General features: G+C 42.5%; 1 protein-coding gene across 1 annotated transcript; it reads left to right on the forward strand.

Moving 5' to 3' along the window:
• Positions 1-2342: 2342 nt before the first annotated feature.
• Positions 2343-9927, forward strand: trpc6b (transient receptor potential cation channel, subfamily C, member 6b; the record flags this gene model as incomplete). Its single annotated transcript, XM_083886400.1, has 11 exons — positions 2343-3086; positions 3468-3644; positions 3731-3895; positions 4935-5151; positions 5510-5737; positions 7382-7646; positions 7736-7931; positions 8086-8292; positions 8640-8696; positions 9612-9687; positions 9788-9927. 11 exons carry the CDS (start codon positions 2343-2345, stop codon positions 9925-9927), a joined length of 2472 nt encoding a protein of 823 aa, XP_083742526.1.
• Positions 9928-12404: the final 2477 nt, after the last annotated feature.

Consider the following 12404-nt stretch of genomic DNA (forward strand, 5'->3'; position numbering starts at 1 on the left):
TATGTCTGTGTGCACCGTTATGGAAAAATCAAATAACGTAAAATGAAATACAATCTGCTCCAACCGTGCTTTAAAACACAGCCCAAATATACTCTGTTGGGGGAAATGTTAATATCCTACGGAAAGGAAAACACACACACACACTCGTATAATCTGCGAGGGAAAAACACCCACTGGGCAGTGGCAGCCTCGTGGCCGACGGAGCGTGGGGGCGAGTCAGTCTGACAGGTGGGACGGAGGAGGATGACAGGACGTTGTGTAAGTCGCCTGAGTTGCGTCTCGTCGCTCGTGGATACAACGCGCGGGTTTCTCGCTTACGAAAGCAGACGTCACGTTTCTCTTGAGGTGAGTGGAAGACTCTTTTCATTTTGTTTTGTCCTGTTTTAATCCTGGAAGTGATTTATTGGAGACAACTGGGGACAAGAAAAAGAAAGAAGAAGAAGCTTAAGGGCCATAAAAAAACATATCTCCTTTTATAGGGAATTACTTATTTGCATTTAGTCAACTCATTCTCAGAAACCCAAGGACAAACACCCATGCACTGTTTTGTTTTCACGTCACATTTTTTATCCTACTTTGATCGATAAGCGACGCCGAAAGATGAAGCCGCTGTCAGTCGTCTGTATTTCTGCGCGTCAATTATCGCAAATCTCGTTAACTCGTAATTGTGATTGAATGTAGGAACGCGGTCATCACCGTGAGACAACAACCTCCTTGAGATAATCGCATCATTCCAATGAAATTACCGCGCAGGAGAGGAGTGGACGCACTCGTCCGATGGAGTATGCATGCCAGTATTTACTTATGTAAACAAGTTTAAAACAGATACTATAAAGTCAGTATAGGTTTCGACTTTACCACAGTTAAACACTGGAGGGCATTGTTGTATAATGTTTAGACTTTGAATGGAGTGGACGAACGGTGTGCCAAGTCAAGAAATGAAGGCGAGCAGATGATGAGACTGTGGGAGATGTCGCGCATGTAGTGAGAGCTTTAATTTGGCACCGCAGAGCAGCTGGCCATCGCACATCGTTGTCCATTCACTGCTCATGTTCCTTTTGTGGAAAGGCAGATGTACATATATATAAAAAACCTATAAAATATTTGAATTTGTGGATGAAGATTGACTTACACACAAGCATCGATGACATCCAGGTGACCACACTCTTTCATTTCCTGTGCCAAGAAGCGTGCGGGCGGAAACGTGACTTCAGCGGAACGTGACCGTGCACTATAAAAATAAACAATAACTTCTTTTACACATCTAACAAAAGGCTCACATTATAAACTTATGTTCAACTCTTTTTGGCAACTCCTGCGTGCTGAGTCCTACACAGAAAATGTACAAAATTAACACCTACACAGACTAATTATAGTAGAAATTAGTGGTTTTAAAAAAAGTGACACAAACAAAAAGGAAAAGACTATTTAACTTCAAGGTACAGCAGGGAATATAAAGTGGTAAAGCGAGCCCAATAGTGGGATATTTCCCACCACTATCCTCGGGATGAGTCGGGTCGGGTCGGGCCCTTCATCAAACATTTGTGTTTTTTCCTCCCTAGTCGTGTTCGCGGGGTACGTTATGGCACGCCGTATTGCGTGAAGGTGTAAAAACCTGCGGCCCGCGAACGCATCGTTTAAAAACCAGGAAGTGTATCCTCATTAGCAACATATGCGTTCATGGAAGCGGATCTCAGCGGCTCTGTTATTGTTGTAAATTAAGACTGTGGCAGCAGGTGCAACAAGCTCCCGCTGTGGGGAGGACGTGGACGTACGTGTGCATTTACAGCTCACGTGTTAATAAATTGTCGGGTTTAAATCGGGTAAATGTGTCGGGCCGAGCCGGGCTCGGACACAACGTGCACGGGCTCGAGTCGGGCTTGATTTTTTGGGCCCGATCTAACCTCTACAAGGGATCAGTCACTAATTTATAACCTGCAATGGGTATTTGCAGTCATATTATCCATCCATCCATTATCTACCACTTTATCCTCCATCGGCGGGTCAAGGGGGGGGTGCTGTGCCTATCTCAGCTGACATAGGGCGATAGGCGGGGTACACCCTGGACAGTTTGCCAGTCCATCGCAGGGCCACATATAGAGACAAACAGGTCAATTTAGTGACCGATTCACCTAATCCCCAAGGTGCATGAGGAACCCGGGGAGAACATGCAAACTCCATGCAGAAAGGCCCTTGTTCCAACAGGGACTCTAACCCGGCTCTTCTTGCTGCAAAGTCAAGAGCACAAGCCACTACGCCAACCGTGTGGCCCTCGCAGTCTTATTAATCAATCTCAAATATTTTCTGTTTAGTTGGAACAGTGAAGGGCAAAGAGAGCCACGATGCTGCAGCAGGCGGTCGCCAAACCTCGAAGACAAGCTCTACGTGGAGCTGGTTACCTCTTTCGCTCCCAATCGTCCTCCTGTCCGTCCATGACCGAAGAACTCTTTTTGAACGCTGCAGAATACGGCAACATCCCCGAGGTGAGGCGCATGCTCGAGGAACTGCCGGCGCTCAATGTCAACTGTGTTAACTACATGGGCCAAAGTGCACTGCAGCTGGCAGTGGCCAATGAGCATTTAGAGGTGACCAAGCTACTTCTGTGGACGAAGGACCTCTCCGGGATTGGAGACGCTTTGCTGTTAGCTATCAGTAAAGGATACATCCGTATTGTGGAGGCCATACTGAGCCATCGGGCCTTTGCGGACAGCCAGAGACTCACCAACAGTCCAAGCCAGACGGGCACCCACGACGACTTCTTTGCCTACGACGAGGACGGCACGCGCTTCTCCCACGACATCACGCCCGTCATCTTGGCTTCGCAGTGCAACGAGTACGAAATAGTGCACATCCTTCTTGTGAAGGGGGCTCGCATCGAGCGACCGCACGACTACTTCTGTCAGTGCAGGGCCTGCAGCGAGCAGCAGAGGCACGACGCGTTCAGCCTTTCCCAATCGCGCATCAACGCCTACAAAGGCCTGGCGAGTCCGGCGTATCTGTCCCTGTCCAATGAAGACCCTGTGATGGCGGCGTTGGAGCTCAGCAATGAGCTTGCCGTTCTGGCCAACATTGAGAAAGAGTTTAAGGTACTTATGTATTTTCTTGTGTATTTTGGACAAGGGCCTTGCTTTATACAGGCTACCATCTTGTGTCTCCCTGATTTGTACAGTTTGTAGTCTTACCATTAGGCCTTATCCATACAGGAATGGTACGAAAAAATGGTACGAAACGATGTAGTAAATATGCCGGGCCTGTAAGGGGCGCTCTAACACTACTACTGGCTACTGCTAGCTACTAGTAGCTACTGCTACGATAAACAAACTTTCATAAGATTCACCAAGACTAGTTTCCGTGTTTGCATACCCCTAAGTCACCATTTCTTACACACTGGACCTTTAAATTATGTTTATTATGCTTCCAACTGTCAGACTCTTAGGAACTACAGATCTTTCCGTCCTCTGTTACAGAACGATTACAATAAATTGTCCACTCAGTGTAAAGACTTTGTGGTGGGACTCTTGGACTTGTGCCGCAACACGGAAGAAGTGGAGGCCATCTTGAACGGGGACAGCGACTCGTGCCAAACGTTCGGCAGACAAAACCTGATCAGGTTAAAGCTCGCAATAAAATATGAAGTTAAAAAGGTACGTGTGTGATTAATTTGGAATTAAACATGCATTATCTTTGAAATATTTCACCTAATATGTAAACTATCTCTCTACACACAAAGTTTGTGGCACATCCAAACTGCCAGCAGCAGCTCCTCTACATCTGGTACGAGAACTTCTCTGGACTTCGTCAGCAAAACATAGCCGTTAAAATCCTCCTTGTCCTCGGTGTCGCTGCTGGGTTACCTTTCCTGGCCTTTATGTACTGGATAGCACCTTCAAGTAAGGTGAGTAAGTAAGCTTTGGTTTTGCATTGCACTGTTGACTCCCCAACACATTTTCCACAAAAAACATTATGAGGCAGTAACATGAGGGGGTGCTGTGAGTTTGCTAGCTTGTTTTGAAGTTCTTCTTTGCTCCCTGGTGGCCAAAGAAGAGTATTGCATCATGTCAGAAAACTCTTTAGACTCTTTGTTAGTCCTTCTGACTTGGATGGGGGCATTGGATCACTTTTGTTGATGAATCAGCCACTGTGCAAACATGCAAATCTGTCGGAAGCGGTACAGATTTTACTGGTGCCAATCCAAGCTAACATAGGGCGAAAGGCGGGGTTACACGATCAATTTAGAGCATTGGTTCTCAAAGTGCGGCACAGGGGCCAATGGCGGCCCACAGAAACATTTCTGGCGGCACGAAATTAATTACAGTTGATAGTTTTAATCCAGGAGGTACTAAGCGTAAATGTTTATTGGACATTACTGGATATAGACCAACAAGTGTAAACAAAAATACTGAGTATTTACCTGGTTTCTATATGGTGAATTTTAGTGTATTATTGGGTTATAAGCTAGTAATAAGCAGGTAGCTACAGCCTCCAATTTCTATTTACCCAGTAAATATATGGTAACAGAAATGTGTTACTTGGTATTAACCTGTAATTAGAAGGTAAGAACAATGGCCAAAATACTGGGTAATTACCCAGTAAATTATAAAGCTTTATTATATTAATCCTTTAATTTTATTATATTAACGCTTATATTACTTAACGCTAAACTGTAGAACTGCAATCTGGTCATTACAATTATTACAAATGGGATTTGTTTGTTTTTTTTCTTTTGGCGGTCCTCAGTCCAATGTTGGGTTCCTAAATTGGCCCTCGGGTATCAAAACTTTGAGAACCCGATTTAGAGCGTCCAATTTACCAAATACCCAACACTGCATGTTTTTGGACTTCGGGAGGTACCTGAAGAAGTACAGATTCTACGTCACATAAATTCAAACCACTGTTTAAAGTCTCTCTGTTTGCCGTTTTGTGACTTCTCTCAGTTGGGGAAACTTATGTGCGGACCTTTCCTGAAGTTTGTGGCCCACGCCGCCTCCTTCATGATCTTTCTTTGCCTACTGGTCCTGAACGCAGCAGACCGCTTCGCAGGGACGTCGCTGCTGCCGAACATGACCGTCCACGAATACCCTTCGCAGCTGTTTCGTATGAAGACCACACCTTTTACCTGGATGGAGATCCTCATCATATCCTGGGTCATAGGTTATGAACACACTATGTTTTCCTATGATATTATCGATTTTTTTTTACATTGTGTGTTCATTTATTACACCTGCAGCTTCCCTTCTTGTTATGATTTAAGTCTAGACTACCGCACAATCTGTCTGCGAATTACAAATCACCAAACACCTATGCTAGCTTATGGATTCTTACCACGTGCCACATAATAAATCAGACTTGTAACGACTTTGCAATGATGAAAAAGGCAACGGTGACACTTTAACTTTACACCACTGGGGGGGAATCACACAGACACCTTACCAATGTACCACATCAATAAATCATGTAAGATTTGACGATCCATTACTTATTTATCACTGTGACTGTTGTTTCCTTACAGGGAAGATCTGGAAAGAATGTAAAGACATTTGGACGCAGGACATCCGGGAATACATCTCCGAACCATGGAACCTCCTTGATTTTAGCATTTTGGCCATATTTATGACCTCATTCATTGCCAGATTAATGGCTTTCTGGCATGCATACTCTGCCCAGTGCTTTGTTGATAAGCACTACGCTGACCTGACCAACATGACCTTGCCCTCTGAGATACAATACTTCCAGCTGGGTGAGTGCAAGCCAAAGAATGTGGGTATTTGGGACAATGCATGACCCACATGCACTATACACACACCCAACCACGTAAAAAAATATATATATAATGATGTAATTTCATAAAAATAGAGGAAAGAATAAACACATAACTATGCCCACACTGTGTCTCTCACTTCCAGCTCCACAGTTTAGTGTAATATAAAGATCTAATAGTACAAATCTATACATTTAAATCCAAATGCTGCCATAAAGAGCATAAAGAACCCATATTGGTATGGTAACTATTAATGTTGTATTTAATCTACTAATAATAGAAATTAAATTGAAAACAATTCCTATGTAGTCCTAACAGGGATATCTTGAATGCATCTCGCGGTGATGCAACGGGGGAATCGTTTTGGGATCAATATAAACTCTCTAACCATATCATCTGCAGAAATATGTTTTTCTTTTTCTTCCCGTTCCACATTATCATGACCTTGCGCTTGAACCTCGATCGATCCGCTCTACAAGTTAATCATCTGGAGACTCACTTCTGACTTATTTTTCCTGAAGCTCGCATTTTCCAAGTTACTTTGCATGCAGACTGGCAAACACAAACCTGTTTTTATATCTTAGCGAGGACAAGTCATAGACCTAATGCATTCCCTAGGCCCTGGACCTAACCTAAACCATCACAACTTTGTGCTGGAGCCTAACCCTTAAAGCTCACATAGAGTGGTCCTGTTGCACATATATGTTAGTTATGGAGGTCTACTTACATACATTAACTTGTTTTTTATGGTCAAAAACCTCCTAGTTGCTGTAAACAAGCCGATAGAAATCCTCTTTTCTGACGGTGTTTCCCAGCCGCAAGATTTGAGACTCAACTCTCACACCCAGAAGACAGACTATCTTGTGATTGGCCAGTACCCGGAAGTGACATATTCAGCACACCAGCTCTCAGTGGCGCAGCTCCCTCCACTGGAACGGTGGATGCACTGCTACTCATTATCAAAACATTGTTTTAACAGTGTTTAAAAATAGCTTCTTCACGACTCCCCGCCGCAGTCCCTTTTATGACTTTGACCCGGAGTCAGAAGACACTGTCGCTCGTGAAACACCTCCACAACAGACGTTATTCTTCTTCTGCGGCTCAATGTACGCAACCGGATTTGCCTGGACTAGTGCCCGGAGCAGGACGATCTGCTGTTCAGGAGAACCGGTGTTTACATAACCAGACCGGGTTTTTTCAGAGATCTCGCTGAGCCCGAGATTACAATAAAACACAGCGTTCTCAGCAGTGGCTGAACTGTTTGTTTAGAACCTTCAGGGCTTGTTAAACAAGGTAAGGACGCAGATACACACTAAAAAACAGCGTTAATTGGAACTTCCGCTTTAACCTCAACCCAGGTCTTAACCCTGAAATAGCCTATTAAAGGTCAAAATGTCCTCAGAAAGATAGGTTTGAATGGTTTTTGGACCTGACAAAGATATAATTCCACGTACACACATAAACACTTTAGGAATGATAATAAATGGTAAATAGTCTGCATTTATGAGCCCTCAAACCTACTTTACACTACAGATTTGGGCCATACAGCATATTTTCTAGTATCTTCTAGATCTTCTGGTAAACAACATGAAAACACTTCTTTCTTTCTTTTTTAACTTCCAGCTCGGATCAACTGGATGCCGTCAGACCCACAGCTCATCTCTGAAGGCCTCTACGCGATCGCGGTTGTGCTGAGTTTCTCTCGCATCGCGTACATCCTGCCCGCCAACGAGAGCTTCGGGCCGCTGCAGATCTCCCTGGGACGGACGGTGAAGGACATCTTCAAGTTCATGGTGATCTTCATCACCGTCTTTGTGGCTTTCATGGTGGGGATGTTCAACCTGTACTCGTACTACCTCGGAGCCAAGTACAACGACGCATTTACGACGTGAGTTGCATGTGACGCAAGACTAACACACGTGTATGCGGAGAGAGGTCGCTCTGTAATTGAACTTTTCATTTCTGTTTCTCTGGCAGGCTCGAGGAGAGCTTCAAAACACTATTCTGGGCCATCTTCGGCTTGTCCGAGGTCAAGTCGGTGGTCATTAACATCAACCACAAGTTCATCGAGAACACCGGCTATGTGCTGTACGGGGTGTACAACATCATCATGGTGATCGTGCTGCTCAATATGCTCATCGCCATGTTCAACAGCTCCTTCCAGGAGATTCAGGTATGTCTGAATCTGGAAATGTCGGGTTGTTTTCAGTATTTAGCTCACAGGAGACTTCAGGGGCCTGATTTATTGCGCTAAGACAGATAAATGCTGATCTCAAGGGGGCTCTTTTATCTCAAGGTCTCTCAGGCAATTTATATCTTCTCTTCAGGACGATGCAGATGTGGAGTGGAAGTTTGCCAGAGCCAAGCTGTGGTTCTCGTACTTCGATCAGGGCGGCACGCTGCCCGTGCCCTTCAACCTCGTTCCCAGCCCTAAATCTGTCATTTCCCTCCTGTTGTGGATAAGGGAATTTCTCTGGGCTTCCCCGCCTGGCAAAAACAAGGAGAACCCAAATGACGAGATGGAGCTTAATAAGGTAAGGAATCGGCTACGGAGCACCAAAATTCATACTGTCGAACACACTAAGAAAAGGTCTTTGTTAAGGGTCTACACTCTTAGAAATAAGGGTTCCAAAAGGGTCCTTCTACAAGGGCTGAGGTTCTACCTGGAACGATTTCCTTCTGAAAAACCCTTTTCCCAAAGAAAGGGTTTTTCAAGGGTTCTTGGTAACACTAATGGTTCCAGTAAGAACCATTTTGATCCAGAGAACCCTTTAAAACCCCTTTCCTGAATAAAGGGTTTTAAATGGGTTGCAGGTGGAACCTTTTTTTGTGAGCATATCCCTAAATTCAAGATATTTTTTGGTGTTTTTTCTGATTTCAGTTGAGGCAACAAGAAGATCTGAGTGTGGAAGAATCACATTGTTCAACCCGTTACCAAGTAAAGCAGTTTTCCTAATTTCCTAATGCTGAATAAGAAACTGTCATTCCTGGGTCAAACTTATCTCTGACCCTATTCATCTTATTTTGTTATGTTGCAGCTTTCTGCTAAAATGATTATATGAGGCAACATATAATAGTATATATTTTATTCAAGTTTAAGCACAGTTTGTTGTCGGTTTGACTGAGAGCGAACCTCCCAGTTAAAGTGAGTTATATCAAAGAAGAAAGACCTTGAGTAGAACCTGATAGTCGCTCTGGCTGAGCTCCAGAGATCGTGTGTGGAGATCGGAGACATCCCGAGGACAACCGGTTAGCTTATGAAGAAGTAGAAGTGATGGTCACCGTGCATCCGACCTGGCAGAGAGGATCTGCAGAGGGAATAATATCAGAAAATAGGTCAATATAATATCATATATTATATATAAATAGATATATATGGTCACATCATGGATTCTGTGGAATGAAAACTGATTATTTTAGCCATTTTTAGCAAAGGCTGCAACATAAAGAGTACATGAGTCGGTCAAATGCATATACTGTATATATTTAAAGGTGCATTATGTAATAAATCTAAATCAACTGGCCATAAAATCCTCCTAATATGTCACAGAGACTCAGGAATAATGTTCATATAACAAACTGAACTCACCAACAACAGTACAGACAAAATATTTGCATTAAAAAATTTTTTTTGCAGACGGCAAATCATGTTTATGTTTTGGCGTCATGTGGCGCCACCTACTGCCGTCTACCAATCATTGCAGTCAGTAGAGTCTCAGCTGCCGAGCAGCCAGTTAGGTCAGAAAACGAAACCTAAAAAACCTCCGTATTTTGAATTTGAACGTGGCCACGTTCTTACATATGGCGCCTTTAACTTTTAGGAATTTTATCTTTTGCTGTTGCTGTTTTACAGAAGATAATGAATCGCCTCGTTAAAAGATACATCGTGAAAGCACAAATAGACAAAGACAACGACGAAGTACACGAGGGTGAGTTTTCTGGATACTGTACTATTTTTAATTTATGTTTATTTCAACAACAAAAAAAAATCACAAAACATCACCCATTTTTGTTCTGCTCCTCACACAGGTGAGCTCAGAGAAATTAAACAGGACATCTCCAGCCTCCGCTACGAGCTGCTGGAGAGGCAGAACCACGACGTGGAGACGCTCGCGAAGCTCATCCGGGGACTGGGAGACGCCATTCATGTCGAGCAGAAAGAAGAGTAGAGGCTCCTTCTTTATCGGCCAAAACAATACCTAATAAAACTAGATAAACCTTTTTGTTTTGCATTAGTGCAACTTTTGCAGGATACTCTCTTCAATTCCATCTCTGTGCAACCACATGGTGTCACTAGAGGGACATTTTTTCTTGTTGCACAGGCCCTGATTACTCCACTTTACTACATGTGACGTGTGGTTTGATATAAGGTTGTTGTTTTTTTATCTTAATCCGTGGGAAAACAGCAGATTGAAAAGAAAATATCTGGCTCATATGTCAGACTTTAGTTAGTGATAATAACCTTTCGACCTCTCCCGTGGATGTGATGTTGTTTTCTTCTTGTGATATAACCTTAAAACACATTTAAAATAAAAAAGAGTTGCAGCTTTACAACACATTTGCTAGATTTCTTAAACGTTACGTTTGAAGCGTGAATGCTTCATGGAAATGAAACTGGCCGTTCTTTTTCATACTCGTGGAGTCCAGAGGCTTTTATGGGCTTTTATAACCCGTTATGCAGCAGATGCTCCCCCTCACGCTCGCTGTGAAGCAAGACAAACGTCTGAGAACAGTCTGACCTGTCAAGAGAGAGCGAGCGAGGGCCGTCTCAGAGCGACCCGAGTTGAGCGCCGTTTAACCGCGCGTGTGCCGCAACATCCACTAATTTGTCATTTCACAACTGGGAAAAAAAGCTGCTGCAGGTCTCAGATTAAAGTATCCCTCTGCTGCATTCAAAGAACATTATTTTTTGTTTCGCACGAATAATAAACCGTTATCCAAGAATTATGTAGGCCAAGGCATGAGAATCCCCCACTGATATGGTCCGCCTCATGACGCAGGAGATAAAGGCCAAGGCCTGTGTGTGCATCACGACGACATGCATCAGTGACATCCGCACTTGCGCTGATTAACTCGAAGTGTAAAAACTCCCCGTGTTATCGCGCTGCGATAAAAGAAATGTAAATGAGCACAAAGGAAGCGGGCGATTGCTGCTATGACTCAATTTCCTTTGAAAAATGTGTTACACGCAGGCAGATATTTACATTTTTAAAACATGCATTAAAAACCCTTTAAGGTACTTACTCAACCATTTGGTCGACCACACTTTAAAGGTGCATTATGTAATAAATCTAAATCAACTGGCCATAAAATCCTCCTAATATGTCACAGAGACTCAGGAATAATGTTCATATAACAAACTGAACTCACCAACAACAACAGTACAGACAAAATATTTGCATTAAAAAAAATATTTTGCAGACTGCCTACCGCCGTCTACCAATCATTGCAGTCAGTAGAGTCTCAGCTGCCGAGCAACCACGGGTCGCCAGTTAAGTCAGAAAACGAAACCTAAGAGACCTCGGTATTTTGAATTTGAATGTAGTAACCGTTTTTGGCCACATTCTTACATATGGCACCTTTAAGTCACTATATGTCATTGAAAAATGCATCATTCTGAACTCACTAACACTAAATTAATGTGACTTGTTTTGAATGTTGTACTTTATGAACTATGCAAACCAGGTTTGTTAGAGGCCTGTATCTGAAATACTGTAGGGTCTTTATTAAATATTAAAAACATAAAAAAATAAATATATATATATATATATGTTGCTTGATTGTCGTTATTGTTATCATAAGTACATTTTAAAAAATAAAAAATGCAAAGAAATACTTTTTCCTTGCCTACCTTAAAGGGTTAAAAACAATAGGTGCAAATGGATGGATTATTATTATAATAGGATTATTATTTTTATTTTTGGCCAAAATGTAAACTTTATATTTACTTTGGCAGGGATTTCAAACCTCAAATTCCTCATATTTTCTCTAACATTGGTCAAAAATGTCATTGGGTGGAATTGAACTTTTATACTTTAGGAAACAAACTGATGAGGTCTATTTGAATATTTTGGGGTGTCATAGTTAAGGGAACACTCGTGACATTTGTTAAAATAGTGTAAATATCAGTACACGTGTAACTAAATGGCACACAACGATAAAATAAAATATCCAGGCTTGCCTAAAATAAATAAATAAATAAGGCACTTTCAAGATGAGTATGTCTTTAAACTTCAAAGCATAGTACACTATGTGAACATTATCTCTACAAAGTTTGACTTTGAGTGAAGCGAAACATAATTAGAGAGGTTTTAGCACAGAAAGTACAGGCACAGTTGTATTTTCTCATGTAAAAAACTACTTATTGCATTTTTTTTATATCACTGTTAGTGTTCAATAAAACAGTTTATGGCTTTGTTTCAAAGTTAAAATAGACTGTATATACTGTATTTACCATTCTAAAAAAGAGCTGTATCATCCCAGTACAAGGCCTGTATCTTCACGAGGAGGCTGGCCCATTTGATTTTGTTTCAGCCAGTAGAAGGGACGCTATCGTCAACACGATGAGATTGACAGCACTGTCAGCCAATCAGAATCCGCACAACGTAGATTGTAATGGCGGCTAAGTTAGCATAGCACCTGGTAG

This window comes from Microchirus variegatus (assembly GCF_963457635.1).
Source record: "Microchirus variegatus genome assembly, chromosome: 3".
NCBI lineage: Eukaryota > Metazoa > Chordata > Actinopteri > Pleuronectiformes > Soleidae > Microchirus > Microchirus variegatus.